General features: G+C 31.6%; 1 protein-coding gene across 1 annotated transcript in view; it reads left to right on the forward strand.

Annotated features, from left to right (window-relative positions):
* The first annotated feature begins 60 nt into the window (after nucleotides 1–60).
* The window catches only part of LOC125069874 (frizzled-4), a 32,464-nt gene continuing 14,638 nt past the window's right edge, over nucleotides 61–17,886 (forward strand). Inside the window, exon 1 of the mRNA XM_047679475.1 lies at nucleotides 61–1,033. Coding sequence (XP_047535431.1) covers nucleotides 123–1,033 — 911 coding nt within the window. The 5' untranslated portion in view covers nucleotides 61–122. The remainder of the gene's footprint in view (nucleotides 1,034–17,886) is intronic.

Genomic DNA, 17,886 nt, shown 5'->3' on the forward strand with positions numbered 1-17,886 from the left:
CAACACAAGTCATAACGTCTAGAGACGCGTTTCGGTGTGTACGTACGTTCAATCGTAGTCGTCGCGCGCGAAAATATTTACGATACAATGAAATTTGTAATGTGACAGTTTCAAATAAAAAAATGAAGTGCTTAATATCGTTATTTTTATCTATTGCTCTCGTTTTCGAAACAGCCGCAGAGGCTTCTGTGAGGACATGTGAACCTATTAAAGTGGCTATGTGTAAGAACATTGGATACAACCAAACTGGAATGCCGAACTTAGCTCGACACACGCTTCAGGCAGATGCTGATGTGACACTTCAAACTTTTAGCCCACTCGTTCAGTATGGATGTTCGTCGCAGCTACATCTATTTTTGTGTGCGGTCTATGTTCCTATGTGTACCGATAAGGTTGCGTTACCTATCGGGCCCTGTAGAGGTTTATGTGAGAGTGTTTACGCAAGATGTTACCCAGTCCTTCGAGGCTTCGGTTTTCCGTGGCCAGCGGAACTAGATTGTTCTCTTTTCCCAGCGGAGAATAATCATGAGCATATGTGCATGGAAGGTGAAGGCGAACGTGCACCACCATTGGGAACTATCCCACTTGATGCAACAAATGCAGTCGGTAGAGGTGGTTGCCGAAGACTCGTGAAACCGAATAGTTGGGTTTGGGTGAGAGGATCTGGTCGCTGTGCGCAATTCTGTGATGCGGAAGTTCTATGGGAAACGGGAGAGAGAAAGGCAGCAGAAGTGTGGCTTGCAACGTGGGCTGCGTTAAGTTTCGCATGTACTCTAGCGGCTATAGGAGCACAGTTGGCTTGTGGAGATCGTGGTGGAGCAGGAGAAAGAGCTCTGGTTCTGGTGGCGCTGTGTAGATGTGCGGCGGCTGCTGGGTGGGGCGTTCGCGCTGCAGCGGGACGCACGGCAGCCGGTTGCGCCAAAGATTCCACATCACCAACACGGATGCTACTTGCGCATGACGGATTGGCCAATCCTAATTGTGCGGTCGTCTTCTTGCTGCTGTATTACTTTGGCTTAGCAGCCTCTGTATGGTAAGTTTTATGAAAAAATATTCTTTTAAACTTCTTGCTATCTAAACTATGTTGCAACAGTGGCGCACGGTTAATTAAGATCCACGTGTAATTAAGATTATCGTTGCCTATTCCATGCATATGAGTTCATAACATCCCTTTACTAAAAACCAAAGTACAGTTTACCAAATTTACGGATGCTTATGGTCACTGCTCCCTTCGCTCCGTATGCCGTAGCGTGAGGTTATATCGGTATTATATTCCTCAATATATGTATAGTTTATCTAATGCAACAAAAGTTTTAAAACAGTTTTGAAATTATTAAGCAAAATACAAACATTTATATCTATAATATTAGTATAGATGAGACAAAATCTAACAATATAGGTATATAATATCCGGTGAAATTTTAAGTAAAATCCAATGCTTTGTTACAATTTTTAACAAAGTGTCAAATAAAATATGTTGTATTGTATTGCTATCTTTTGAAATGAAGACAATTTGCAAAAGGAGCATTGAGAACAAAGCATTTAAATTAAAAACTGTTGCAAAAAATTGCAAAGTTAACAATAGTATACCTGAGCGTAACTACAATAGTCTTTACACCGTCAGATCTCCAGTACCTGCTACATTGAAATCCCGTCAATAAATCTTAAGTTTTGTCACCAATCAATTATATTTTGTCATTTCTCTTTTAGATTACACAATACACCCTTCCACCGTGCGTTTTTGCTTATGCGTTAATACCAGAAGTAACCATCTACTAACGAAATATTGAATCCATGGTTTTGTAACGGAAGTTGACTAAACTGAACGCCTTATTTAAATATGAATAGTAAAGCTCGAATTCTTTAAAATGCCACTGGACCTGCTTACCTTTTGTTTTCACATTAATGAGTTACGCTCTGTAAAAATGTAAAGCAAATGGGCTTATTGTGCAGTTACGTTGAGTCAACTATTATTATTTTAAACATTGAAATTTTTAACGTTCAGAATCGGCATTTTCTTTGATCTTTCTTTCCACTATATGTCATATGGAAACTATAATGGGTACCTAAACAATTTAACGTTCTTTTCAGTGTTATAACACGTCCTCAGTTAAATCTTTAATTTAAGAGAACAGGTTTTTTAACTATTAACATAAATCATATGAGTTCTTTGAAAAACTGTTTCTGATTTTTTTTGTGGAAAAGACGGGCCATAAAAAACGAAGGAATTGAGAAATAAAATAAACGAGGTTCAATAAATCACTTCACAGGCAACTAACTAGTCAAAAGCAGAGAGACAACACAGCGTGGAATGCAATTGCGTCCCCGAAATAATTTTAGAACATCTTAAATGTTCATTGAAAGTGTCGATTTGTATTGTTCGCGTAAAGCTTTGTTCTTCTTGTTGGTACATTATACTTCAATGTTTTCTTTATAATTTTATTGACACTAGCTAAAGAAAGTAGCATTATTAAAAAATTTTTAAGCCGTTTCACTTAAGCTTTAAATTTAGTAAAACATAATTTTAAAAGCTCATTAATTACATGTACCTATTTTATACAGTTTTTATGGTTCTTTATAGTTACAGGGCCTTCATTAAATAAACGATGCTTTACATGAAGTATTTATTTTGATAGCTCCCATACAAGAACGCATACATAAATATTTAATAAATTACAATGATCATAGTTCGAAAAGTTCAAAGTTCTGCCGGTCTGCCGCAATCTACGGTCTTGAGACATGATTTGTTTTTGAATTATTTAAATAAAATTTAACTGTATGAATACGAAGATGATAATTTTTGTATAAATGTTATTATTTAATTCGTTTATTTATTTGATGGTAAATTATATTTTTAATAATATTTTGTATCTAAACTGATTTTTTTGTTGGCGACTCGCATCTGGCATGCATTCCATTTCTTTTACCCGCAAAGGAAGCGAGCTAAATGAGACATTTTCTGAAATCATAACACGTCGACAAAATTAAAACCAGTTTTATTAATATCTTATTCTTCATGATCTCATGATGTTACGATCATAATTATTGCTCTATAAGAATAATAACGGAAGAGAATATTTATGTATGTAATAGAAGTACCTGCATAATATCTTCAGTATGTATTTAATTTAAAGAACTAAAAATATAAAATATTTCGACTTTCTTAGGTTTATTTTTTATTTTTAAGGAGGTTTTCAATTTATAAAATACTATGTATTTTATTTTGTAACCGTACGAAGACAAAAGCGACATGACATCGAATTGGTGGGATATCATTTGTCGAGAGCTTGAATAGATATCATTATAGATTTGCAAAAATGAAAACAAAATTAGAGTTTGAGCGTTAACGAATTTGCTATCGGAATTTTGGATGTAAAATTAAAGTAGATAGTATAATAGGAATAGTGTTGTATTATAAATAAAGATATATTAAAAAAGAATTTTTAGAAGTGCACAATTTAGCTTAGCTATTAGCAAATCGCAAGACATACGTAAATCTAAGATTTGTTTATCTTTTCTACTTCGATTAGAATAGACTATAGTAAAAATATTTCTATAATATTCTTAAATTATACCTACTGAATACACAAAATATATTATCGGTTTTGAAATAGCAGTATGCATTCACTTTATTAATAAACCTGAAGCAACCTCTTAATAACGAAGTAATCTCTTATAAATAAGGATAATTATTTATTTATACTATGTTCTTAAATTTTATAATACTAATAAAGTTTTATATTTAAACGTATTTTAATCATCCATTATTTCAAACGACACCTAATTAATATCGTCACCGCTAGTTCGCCGTGGAAACTTGTTATTCCCGCTCTATGGCGGTCGTAATTAATTTCTGAGAAAGCCTCTATTTTTGTTATATAGAACCAACTCGTTATGATAACTATAGGTACGTAAATTTATGTTTAGCGGTGTTTCTTTCGCAGCATATCTGATGGGCCCCCTGACAGATATTAATGCTCGCTGTTGATAGTTGTAACGCGCTTGTATATCTGTTATTCTTATTTATATGCGTTCGAATGAATCATTTTTTCTTACGCTGACGGTCTCGTTCGCTAAATTCTTCCCAATACAAGTTTAAACGATTACAAAATGAAAATAAACAAGCTGAATATTTTTTAAAAGGAACGTGAAATATATTTAAGTGCATCTGTCAAGTCCAACGCGAAAGGCTTGGCGTCAGGGGAGCATTTCGTGTTACGCATACTCATTAATATTATTAAAAATATCATCAATCACTTTACCAATTTACTCGAAGGATCATCAATTTATTCTGTAATTATACCATAATTACGATTCTGTACTTTATAAAATATATAACAGAGTAAGATATAAAGATAAATCTCGCATTTTCATATTACTTAAAACGTTGATAAGCAATTTGTTATAACTGAACATCGATTTGTCGCGATATCCTTGATCGAAGCTTGAACAAAATCTATGATATTCATTATGGATTAGTGAAAAATTGGCGTTTTGAATGTCAACAAATGTTAGGTAGGAAGTAAAATTTAAATGTATATATTCTATTATAATTAATAAATATTTATTAATCAAAAGTTACTGCTTAGTAATACATATAGCTGACCTTTTAGCAAATGGCATATAATACGTAAGTCTAAGGTTTGTTTATCTTTATTCCTATTTCGATTGGAATACCTTTTACTTACTCAGTGATTAAAATAATGAGGAAATAGTTTTAATCGCATATAATATATCTTTTATTTATACGGCATATCGTATTTACAATAAAAAATACATTCGATTAAATTGCTAATTATTAATGATTAACTTACTTTCATAATTTAGTGCTTATAAATATGTACTTTTATTTTGATAATAGATTAAGATGTTGATTTTATGGAAGGGGAATGGTTCATATTATTAGCGAAAATTGTTGTTATAAAAGCGCTTAATCTGCTTCACTGCCATAAAAATAGACACCACCAGATAGATTTTTTGTTTATAACAGCAAGTTAATATTCTTGTAATGACATATCAGAAATAGTTAGCTGGTACCCGATATTGTGGTCGGTGCGTAATGAGAAATATCAAATTGGTTTTGTATCCATGCGCGCGCAAGCTCTTTTCTTTTGAACGTGGTGCGATGATCTGTAATGCTACGTGCACACAAATCGCATATGTTTATGGTACATAAAAACAGTGTTATATTAAAAGTTTTATTTAAATATTACAAATTAGTTTTTAGTTTCAAGATAGCTTTTACAATTATATCTACGTCATATGCATAGCTAAAATTGGATATTAAAAATGTATTCCTCTACAATACATTAATTATGTATGCCGTTTAAGTATGGTTAGCGATAATATCATTTTATGTAGTTAATATTTATACTTATACGTGTTTATACTTTATTTATACTTTTAGTTAACTTAAATTATTTTAGATGTATTCTTACCTTAACGGTACAAAGCATAATCGCGTCAGTTTAGAGAATTTAAATCTATGCAATTGTATCATCATGCTATTCGTAAATAACAGTAATTTTATTTTCATTTAGAAGGAATACCGTAGCTGCGGTTCCTACAATAAAATTATTTGTTACGTTACATCTGGCTCTTCTGAAATATTACATTAGATACGGTGTTTTAAACGTGTTTTTATTTTCATACATGATAAGAGTTTTACGTTCGTGTAATGATTTAAAAGCCTGGTGTGGATAGAGAAGATTAAACAATAAATTTTATTTCTGGAAGTGTAAATTGGATCAAACTTTGTTCAATATTGGATTAAACTTATCAATTTAATAAAGGGAATAGCCAAAATATTAAAATAAAATGTAATTTATTTATAAAGTCCATAAAGCCAATAAGATAATAATATAGATATAAGTCTGCAATAATTATATCGATCTTTGAAATAATTATTTTTTCAACTTCGTATGCATGAAAGTTAGTCTTGGTGTAGTTCATAATTTCTTGTTTATTTTAAATTTTCTTGTGGCAGCTGATGTAATCTTAACACGAACTCTCCGCCCTGCACCGAGCGGTATGCTCGTTAGTAGGGTTGTGTCTAGTGTCGGACTAAAGAATTATCGATAAAAATGTTAACTTATTTAGCTTATAAATTAAATTTATGAAGATTAAAAAAAATATTCTCGAGTAAAATATGTGGAAGCATTAATATTGCTAAACAATTAAGATAGTTGTCTGTTATTTTTATTCCAGCTCAATCGATTACAAGGACTAATGACAATTTTTTCTTGTTAATATGTTCATAGCTTACTATAAGGTAAGGTACTTATACCTACCTAAATAAGATAACATTTTGTAGGAAAATAACTACAACAGAAAAATTTTTTTAGTTTTAGTCAACAACAACTTGGTGGTAGGGCATTGTTTTTCCACTCACTCAACATTTATTCTACCGCTAAGCAGCAATATTTAGTAAAGTTATGTTCTGGTTTGAAGGGTGAGTGAGCCAGTGCAATTACAGGCACAAGACATAACAACTTAGTTCACAAAGTTGGCGGCACACTGGCGATGTAAGGAATGATAGGAATTTCTTAGCGTGCCAATGTCTCGGCAGTAGTAACAATTCCATCAGACGGCTCTTATGCCTACCAATGTTACAAAAAAAAGTAAACAAATATAATCGACAATATTTCTTATACCCTATCTATCAGCACTACAAGTAAGATTCGATCCCACAGCGCCCGCGCCGTAATTGGGATGCTAATCAGATGCTGAACTGTTCTCTTCTCTTTTACATTTACGATTATTGGATATTTTATCTCTTTCACGCAAGGACTGCATCGAAGGCGGAGGGTCTTCAATCATCCGGCAATAAGCACTGACGTCGTTCCCTGAGGCTCGCTCCAACGTAATCACTGTAGTTTGCACTGGCAGAATAATTTTCATTCGTAACAACCAAACGATACTTCGAACGAGGCCGCAAATCCTTGTTTTGAAAGTAACAATTTACAGATTGATTATGTTTTATTATTTGATGATTATTGTGGGTATAATATTGATTTTATTGTTTACCCAAGTATGTAGATTTATCAGAGTGATTAGATTAATAACTTCAAACTGAACGAAAAACGATTAATTCATTTAAATTATCGAATGTTTTGGCGAAGCCTTAAGTAGATCCGTCCATTTGTCCAATAGGTTGATTGAGCTAATGGTATCAATTAAAAAAAAATATGATTTTGAAGTCGGTTTAAAATACTTTCGGGCGGAGTTTGTTTAATTGAATAAAAACTAAAAAAACATATTAAAGTTTTCTTAAACATCATTATAGCAATGTCGTATAATTACACATAAAATAGGAGTGAGTTTATTAATTATTCTCGGTCTAGTCTTAATAGGGTCTAGATAAAAAAAATAACCTCATTGATTTCGAAGTGGTTTAAAATTCAAGATCACGGGATTGTTGAGAAGTAAAATACCCGACGGCCGTGTTTACCCTCAGATCACAAAGGAACCGAGAAAGGATTCTGCATATCTGTTACGGTGATCGCGCCGCCCGAGATGCTATCGAACGATCCTCATTATTGGAACTCGCTTTGTTGGTCACAGTATACTGGGGAGTGGTAGATGCAACAGCGTTTTATTTGCTTTCTGTTGAATATTTATTGGCCTGTTAATGTAGAAATATTTTGAATAATTAACAAGGTACCATTGCGTACTGATATCTAAATATTATATCTTGTTATTTTTTTGTACGTTAATATTACTTTGTCAAACAAATTTTTAATATTTTAAACGAACGTAATTTAAATATGTTCTGTGGAAAAAAAATCATGAACCCTTCTTTGTTATAATTTCTATGATTTATTGAAACCTTTTACGTATACTGTAGTAAATAAGGCTTGTTAAGTACGATGCACGCTCAGATATACCCACAACACGACGAGCAGTACAGGCTCGTGGTGCAGCGATACGATCTCCATTGTTATACAATACTCGCCCGACTTTGAACTTGAATTACACTATTTATCACTTTCTCCTTCTCGTATATTGGGTTACCGTAATCTGTAATACAATCTGTACGATCCAGTTTATGAGATCTACAAGCATGTGTTAGATGTTAAAAATGTAATAGGATCGTTGAAAAAACTCCGATGGTGACTCGACACTCGTTCATTTTTTGTTCGACTGACCAAACAGTAGAATGTTCCAAAAATATATTCGATCAAAAAATTGCACATTATCAACCTGTAGCTGACAATTAGTAACATGCAAACAAAATTATCTTTGATTGATTTCTGACTTTATGTCCTCTACAATATAAAACTGGTTCTTATTATATAATTCGACATATTTAAACGGAGTTCCACGTAAAATCGTGCTCCGAAGGCCAGTCAAATTATATCTCGGCAGTGGGTGGGCCAAGATTTCTGAAACAACCTCGTTTGTTGGTTTTCGATGATGGATAGCCATGTAATTAAGGACGGTTATACGTAGACCCACCTCGGAACGCGATGTTTGACAGGAATTTTTAAATTGACGTTAATATCTAGGTAGGCAGCCATTGCAACCAGCTTCTTATTATCTCTAGCAATTTGTTGCAAGTACAAAACAAGATCATGTTATAAATTAAGCTTGAAATGGCCGTGCTATGTGCATGTTTACTGAATAGAAAAGATTGCATTATTAGTTTGGCTGTTTCTTCATGTATTATAAATCACACAACATTTTTGCTTAAGCTGTTATATTAGTTGATATTATTTATTTAGTTATTATAACATCATACATCGCTGAGGTAAAATAGTTAGTTGAAATATGTAAAATAAAAGAATTATTGTTACTGAATTTTTTTTTTACATAATTTTAATGGAGTTTGTACAAATTGATTTATTTTAAAAACGGAGGCTGTTTTGTTAGCAATCTCAAGTCGCTGAGGTAAGTAAAAGCTCTTACCGAGAACAACAGTGAGATCGTTTGCGCAGTGTAAACTTGAGAATATGAGGGTAACCATTATTATACACACAGCTAGCTTGGTTTTTAAATGATTATTAATATTCTTGCATCTATATTGTGTTCGGATAAAATGTAATTTATAACGATAATAATAATAAGAGATCAAGTTTCTACGAATTATTTAATTACATTAAATATCTGCTAATTTTTGTATTTTATTTTAGGTATAGTTTTGTAACTTGTCAGATTTATATTTTCAAAACAAACCAGAAACATGGTGTTTTGAGGATTTGTAATTCTGCATAAAAATATTATTAAAATAAATTCTAAGTATAAGTCTCGTAAAAAGACATAAAAAATAGTCACCCTACATCAACGGATGCGCCTGCATTTAGCGCCTACTCCTACAAACGAGCCAGGCGACCACTGCGTTGTTTTAAAAGCTTTCACAGCTTATTTTCACACCACCGACACCATCTCGAGACATTTCCGTTAGGATAATAAAGCATTCAATGTATCATACGCTTAAGGAAATTTATACTTCGCAGTCTTTCTCATGTTTAATAATATAATATATCCAAACATCGAATTCGATCGATAAGAATCGGAAACAGAAACAGTAAATCCTGTTTTAAATTTCAAAATAAGAACCCCATTCTTTACGTGACCCAGACTATTTTCAAATTCAGATTTACAAGGCCAGTTCGTTCTTAGAAAACGGCAAAATCCTTTGTTGGTAAATTATTCGTTTTGGAAGAATACGACAAGTTGAAATGTTGCGACGTTCGGTTAAATAAAAGAGGGATTGTAGATGGCAGGATTTGGGGAGCAGGTAGGCTTTTTTGTTTCACTTTGCTAGGGATGGCCGGCGAAAAAAATGGTTTATGTGGACTGGTGCAAAGCAAATGCGAAGTTGACTCTGCTTCATAAATGAATGTTATTAATAATATTAATATTTGAAATTGCTTCGCAAAGATTCGACGTCATAACGTTGTTCTAAAAAAAAAAGAATATTTAACTTTTTTTTTTAGATATGTAACAACATAATTATTCGAAAGTCCTAGTTTTATCAAATTATTATTGTTACGAATTATATTAAAAAGAAAAAATATTATTTAAAAAAAAAATGTCTTTCAACCGACTTTATAAAATTAATTATTATTCATAAACACAAGATTCCTAAATAAGAAACTATTTTTAAATGAGAACGTTCATACGTTCGCTTGTTCTTGATATATTCTAAAAATACATTTACAGAGCCACGCTGTGTAATATGATATTTGAAAGCTGCATAAGTCATGCTTACACAGTGTTTATCTTGTATATCTAACCATAACATTACACTAAAATTATATTATGTGAATTTGTTTTGTATGTGTTTCGTGAAATAGGTGATTTTGCTTTTTCAAAATGGCTCCCGTTAAATAACAGCCGTGGCACAGAGATCGGTCCTAAACAAACAGTGATTTCCATTAATGTCCGACGGACGGACGGACACAGCCGCATATATTTATTGATTTATTGATCGTAAGCAGAAATCCCGACAGTCGTAATTTAAACACGGTACCGAAGCCGCCCGAAATGGCTTGGGATGCGTCGAACAGGATAATGTTTAGACAGGTTTATGATTAAATGTTTGATTATTTTTTTTAACTGAGATAAATAAACATCAAATGCGCCTTCTATTTCGACTTTGTATGAGAATGAAAATTTTATTTTACGTTACCTTGTTAATATCAAAACTTATTTTGCTTCATGTCTAATTAAGCAATTATAACATTTTTATTCAAAAATAATAATTAATTCTTCTTAACTAACCTATAATTCTGTTAAATACATGAACTAAGTTTAAAACGTTCTGATAAAATATTTAAATTGAAAATGATAATAAATATATCCACTCTATAGCGTTGTTGTTCTTCCTACACTCGCTTCCCGCTAAGCAGATGCACATGCCTGCGCCACGGGATCCAACTATCTATGGCTTTTATTGTTATCTCTGTCTTTTTCACACTTAAACACATTTCATTAGGTTAGTAAAGGACAACTTACTTTGTTCTACAAATTATTTTACTAGAGAGATATATTTACGTCATGTTCTACGATCTGAGATAACTGGGACTAACAAGAATTTAAATTCGTATAATTTGTTACTGACATATAATAAAAAATGAATGTATATTGTTTAATCACAGTACGTAAATATATAATTATGTTAAAGATAAGATCGTAATCGAATAGATTATAAATTCAAAAAATCTTTTTTAATTAAATAGGTATTTATTAAGTAGATAATTAAATTATTACGTTTTTTAGTATTCGTATATTATGAATGTACTAAACATTAATAAGCTAGTTATTCTAATGTTATTATTATTATGGTTTTTTATTTTTGTCAAGATATTTCACCAGTGTCATGTGCGACGGAGAAGAGTTCAGAAGACACGAAGGAGGTTGCTCGGAATTTACTATTTTAATCAAGATAACAAGACGCTTTTGTCATTTGCAAACATAATTTTCAAATTTAAATATTATAATTGAAATAATCGAGTTATTGTGTTGTTAAGAAATTAGTACTTCATTTATAAGATTATTGAACGACTAGACAATTTTTTATTGATTGATGGTTTTTACGTACGAAAAATTATCTAAGATCGAAAGATACGTTTTTTTTTCATCTCTTTTTTTCTTTCATATTCAACATAAACTTTCGTGACTCAATATTTATGTATCGCCTTATTATCATATATTTTTAAACAATACAATTCGAGACCGTTTATTATACCTTGTAAGTAATAAGAGGCGATTGTATGTAAAGTAGTGTTCATAAATTTGATGATAACGAGATCGTTGTTACATAGAACGCGGTCACCGCGTTCGGGTTGCGCTTATGTATCGGTGATTATACATTGTTGAGCGATTTAACAAACAGGTTTTTTTTTGAGTTGCTATAAGTATACTAGCGTAATGGAGTTTGTATGTTTTATTGGCCCCGGCTTAACGGGTGCAATGCTAATACTAAATATACTACAGAATGTCTTACAAAGTTTACAGTTTTTTAGTCATTAAATAATACAAATCGCTATGCATTGTAAATCTGTACTATCTTCGAAAATATTCATTTAAATTACATGCTGTAAAGGGCCATATTCTATATAAATTCACAATGTGTTTAAGGTACTTATTTGGATAGGGATTAATGCTGTATTGCTTAAAATAGCTTCGAAAATAAACTATTATTTATCTTAAAAAGAATAAAAAACGGTCATTGTGGGTTATCCCTAAGAGATAGACATAGACCATCACGGACTTTTTTGAAGACCTTTTTTGACCAACGTTTGCAATGTAAGCACAAAAATGTGTTTATTTACGACATCACTTCAAAAACCTCTGAAATTATCGGTCTTCCTCTTGTAAAAATCTATCTATTTAAAAAAACCGCATCAAAATCCGTTGTGTAATTTTAAGACAAGATCTAGACGTACATAGGGAAATAAGCGGTAAGCGACTTTGTTTCCTACTATACATAGTATAGCCTGTTTTTTGATAAATCCGTATAACTGACAAATTGAATTGAGAGAAAATGTCATATAGGTTCATTAATACTAAAAAAGTTATTCTAACTACTTTTTAGCATTAGCAGCCCGTAAATGTCCCACTGCTGGGATAAAGGCCTCCTCTCCCTTTGAGGAGAAGGTTTGGAGCATATTCCACCACGCTGCTCCAATGCGGGTTGGCGGAATACACATGTGGCAGAATTTCGTTGAAATTAGACACATGCAGGTTTCCTCATGATGTTTTCCTTCACCGCCGAGCACGAGATGAATTATAAACACAAATTAAGCACATGAAAATTCAGTGGTGCCTGCCTGGGTTTGAACCCCTAAATCATCAGTTAAGATGCACGCGTTCTAACCACTGGGCCATCTCGGCTCTAACTACTTACTTGATATGAAATAGATATAAAGACTAATAATAGTAGGTACATATAGTTTAGGCGATAAATCTTTAAATTAAGAACATAATTTCAAATAGAATTCGAATTAGTTCTATTTAAGCATTTAATTAAGAGATTTTGTATGTCAATAATGTTGTCTTGCAATTAGAAAGTTGCAGTTCCGACCCTGAAGCGTTTAGCTATTGTTGTACCCATTCTTAGCACACGCAAGATGAATATTAACTGATCAGTTCTTATGATATGAAAACCTGCCGAATCAAACTTAAAGTTTTTTTATGCGAGATATGTAAAACGTAAAAATACATACATAAACAGTTAATATGAACACGACACACACACATATAAAAATCATAGAATCGAATTCTATAGGGCTCGAACAGGGATTGTTAATTTTTGTCCTTCCATATATACTCTACCTAGACAAAATATAATTTAAATGGTTAGTTAATATAATTATTCCCCGTCAAAATATTATGTCCAACAAATCTTGTCGCTGAACTTCTCAATGGTCCGCACTAATAAATCGAATGTACAAACGTAATATAAATAATAATTTACTATTAAATAACTTAAATACGTAACGTTATAAACCACTTAACACTGCACATTATTTTAAGCGATAAATAATACGAGAGTTTATATGAGGTTAACTCGCCTAACATTCGAGCCGTGTGAAGAACGCGTTAAATCCGATGTCCGTGGCGAATTCTGATGTGCGAACTGCGCATACCGTACACATCAACGACCAGCACTGTGAAACATACTAAAGGAGTAATCAATTATATACAATCAAACTTACAATAATCTTAATAAAACATTGATTTTATATAATAATAAAAATATAGATATGTAAAGGAAAATTACCTCATTATACATAATATGTAATTTTCATTTAACAAACCTCATTTTTAATAGGCTTTAATTAATGCAATCTTCATGACATATATTTTCGTATAGATTGATGAGTTACGCCTCGTCTTGTCTCCAAAATTATTAGGTATTGTAAATTATTATTGTGTAGTATTAACGGCAACGTAAATATATTCTTCTCATTTTAAACAATCAAGTATTGGATAAATTTTCAAATGTAAATGGAACATCTCTTGGTGACTTGTCGAATAAACAAAATCATTAAAATATATTTACAAACGGTGAATATGCATGCGTAAAATATAATTATTCAACTGAAAATTGAAATAATCGTCACCTTTTTTTTTGTTGGAAGCAAAATATCACGTGTTATGAATTTAGGTAACAATTATTTTAAATTTCGAATATAATAAAAATCTATTTAATTCAAGCAATGTATATATTATCTGTACAAGTTATAATAGCGTTGTCGAGTTATGTCCGTAACAACTTCACGACTTGTATTATTAATTCACAAGCAATTTATGTGCCGTAAATTTTACATGGATACAAAGTACAAACTAGCACACCATAACCGATTTAATATATCCCTAGTACAACATACAATATTACTTCGGTTTTGCGATTTTACTTGTGCTTTAATTTTTTTTCTAAATATTATATTATATATCCAGTTTAATGTAATTTAACCTCTTTAGATATAAATGTAAAAGGCTATGTATAATTTTTTTAATGGAATGTAATTTATGTAAAAAAAACCAAAATAAACAAAAAAAAACTGATTGAGATAAAAAAAGATGGCCGTCAAAGTTTCGTTATTAGTATAGATTATAATAAGCATTAATTTTATATAGTTGTTTTGAATAATTTTGCAATAAAAGTCGAGCAAGCGACCGGTTGTTAGTTTATGATATTTTATAAACAGCTCTTACAGCAAGTTTTGCTTATTTATAGAATCAATGTTTGCGTCTAATTGTTACGCGTAATGATTTAATGACGCAATAACTTTTATTGTTTTATTTAAGGTATAATGTATCTCGCTGAGTTCAATGAACTTTGAATAATCTTTAAGGAAACATTCTTAAATTCGTTGATGCGAATTACAAAATAAGCTAATGTATATTTCTTTTGAAGCTTTTTCATCAGATTGATTTCGTAATATGATCTTAATTACTTATTTGATAGTATAAGAATAAATACAGAATAAATAATAATATAACGAAGTATAAATAAATGGCTTCGGGTAGAATATATTAACATTTATTTACGTAACCCTCGTTGCCATGGACATAAAAAAAACTGTCATATATCTATCTCATAATTAGCAAATGCTAATTGCTTCACAAATCATCTTGTTTCGTATCGAATAAAATATGACCCTAATAATACACCTAAACACAGCTCGTAAGTCGGCGACTTTGAACTGTATTTTGCATTCCGCGGCGGCACCATCAAAGCTGTAATCACGGCCCGCCATTGATCTATAACAAAACTTTCTGACGGACAGCGCTAAAACGTTGCTTGTCTATAATTTAATAATATTTAAACGATAAACCTAGCTCATCGCGCATCACTATGTTCTACTTCTATAATGTAAATTGATAAATCTGTGATAATTGATATACTTAGTATAAAATTTTAAAACATTAAACAAACATTTAAATAAAGTTGAGATCGTTAAATTTTACTCAGGCTAAGTGACCATGTAAGACTTTTGAAAAAATGTATATTAATAGGAACGACCGCATTTGCGACGGGTTGCTTTGTCTATTTTTTTTTCAAGTTGCGTTATAAGGACGTGTTGTTTTTCTTTTTTTTTAATCATATTTATATAGAAGCCCAAGCATATTATTATTGATGGCAGATGCAAGCAATTTAATGCAAGTGTATTTTATTATGTTATTTTGAGCCAACGTTGTCCATATAAGAAAAAGATCCGTAGATGCCTACACCGAAAAGACTGACAGGGTATACAATTAGTTGTAAACATGTTTATAAACAGTTGAAAGAACTACTTCTATACTTCCTAATCTATTGAACATGCCTAATAATGATAGCATTATACTATAATACACAGTTTGATCAGAATATAGAAGTGTAAATAATTCCATAGACGTTTAACTATCAAAGTTTACATACTACGGACGTTCGACTACGACGTTACAGACGTTCAATTAATCAAGGATTATATATATTGGAAAACTAGTTAAGATATAAAACTAACCATTTATGTATATACTAGACAATCACTCCAACACACAATCGCTTTGGTATTTTGGTACGATATCAATCATATCTATCAAGCGTAGTTTTAGCGTCCATAATTTTTTCTGGTATCGTTTTCTAACTTGTAACGAGGCGTGGTGTGGTGAGATGTGACGTGATTGACGGCGAGGCGTGCTGTGACGTCTCGTTGCATACGAGTTTCAAAACAGAGCCTTGTTTATTGTATCACTAATATTGTCAAGTTGTACCATAATCCAATTAGACATATGATCTTCCAACTTATAACCACAACTTAAAAGAAAAAAAGAAATAAAATATTAATTTAAGAGTATAAAGTATCTTACTAGTAATAACTTCTTAAGATTTCTTAGTAATTATTTTTTAAAAAATAAATTTATACATATTTAAAAAAAGAATAGGTGTTTTTTTTTAATGTTGATATTTCATTTAGGTCTTACATAAGTATTTACTCAACGACTTGTTAATGGTTAGGCAAAAATATATGCAATTATTTGAAAAGAGAGTATATTAAAGAGTTACCAAAAACTTTATTACTTCTTTATTCAATCTCCTGCTGTGGCCTCCTCAACTCAGACCGAAAAGGAATTGTTGTTCAGAGAATAAACATAACTTACTTAACCTGGAAAAATCAACGAACCCCAACGGATTTAAAAGAAACCGATATATATTCGAAACAGCCGAAGTCGCGGTAACAAAAGTTGAAACGAACGATGTTGCATATACAAAAGGACGTATGCAATATATAAAGAGTAGAGCGAAAAGACGAATCCTTTTACCCAATATTATTTCAAACTGACAGTGGTCATTTAATCACCGGATAATTGTTACTGATAAAAAATAAAAAGCATACAAATAAGGTTCTTTGGCAATTTGTATCTGAATTAACTAAATAAATTGTTGTATAATCACCAAACATAAAAAGACTACCTTTAAAACATGTAATGAATGTTTTTATATAATATTAACAGTACAAGTTTTTAGTAATGAATAATCTGGGTGTGTCCCACTGCTGGGCAAAAACTTATGGGCCACCTGAAGTGGTCAGTATAGCCCATTAAGAATGGCACCATAAGACATAATATTAACCATTGCGCCACCAACTTTGGAAACTAAGATGTTCCGTTCCTCGTGCCTGTACTTACGCTGGCTCTCTCACCCTTTAAACCGGAAAACAACAATTTTAAGAAATGCTACTGGACGGTAGAATATAGGATGAGTGGCTGGTACCTACCCAGCAGCAGACGAAAAATGGGCTTTGTGCAAGTGTTGTTCCGGTAATCCTAATATCAATTATTGGGTTAAAAATGCACCTCTTTTACGTTTTACGTATCAGTGAAAACAATAATAAATTTATAAATGATCTTTATATTGTGTATTTTGATCGCCGACGTCATCCTTGATATAGGTACAAGTATTATAAAGGCTGATGCCTTTTTTATAACCGGCAATTATATATTTTAATAATCACTTTATTGATACTTACATTTTGTTTTATTATTCAGTATAATATAATTATTATAATCGAAAATTGTACAATTTTATTTCAAACGTATATATTGTCCTTTATTCTAACGTAAATTGGGGGCACGTTAGTTTTCTGTTTTCAAATTAAAAGTGACGTCTCGCTGCGCCCGCGCCGGTGTTCTTGCAGATGGGCGTAGAAACTTTAATCACCTGATAAATAATCCCGATAAAGGTATACCAGACATGGGCCCTCGTAAAACAAACTCAGCGGGATTCGACTTTAATTTAAACTATGGGAATAATATATGAAATGACATATGGTCCAAAGGTTTTTTACGATAGACCTTTCGTGCGTATAAAAAATCGATTACATTAACTTTTCTATGTTTTATTTATTATGTTTTATTTATTTGTATATTTCACAAACTAAAAATGTTAAA

The sequence above is a fragment of the Vanessa atalanta genome, chromosome 16 (assembly GCF_905147765.1).
Source record: "Vanessa atalanta chromosome 16, ilVanAtal1.2, whole genome shotgun sequence".
In the NCBI taxonomy this organism is placed as follows: domain Eukaryota; kingdom Metazoa; phylum Arthropoda; class Insecta; order Lepidoptera; family Nymphalidae; genus Vanessa; species Vanessa atalanta.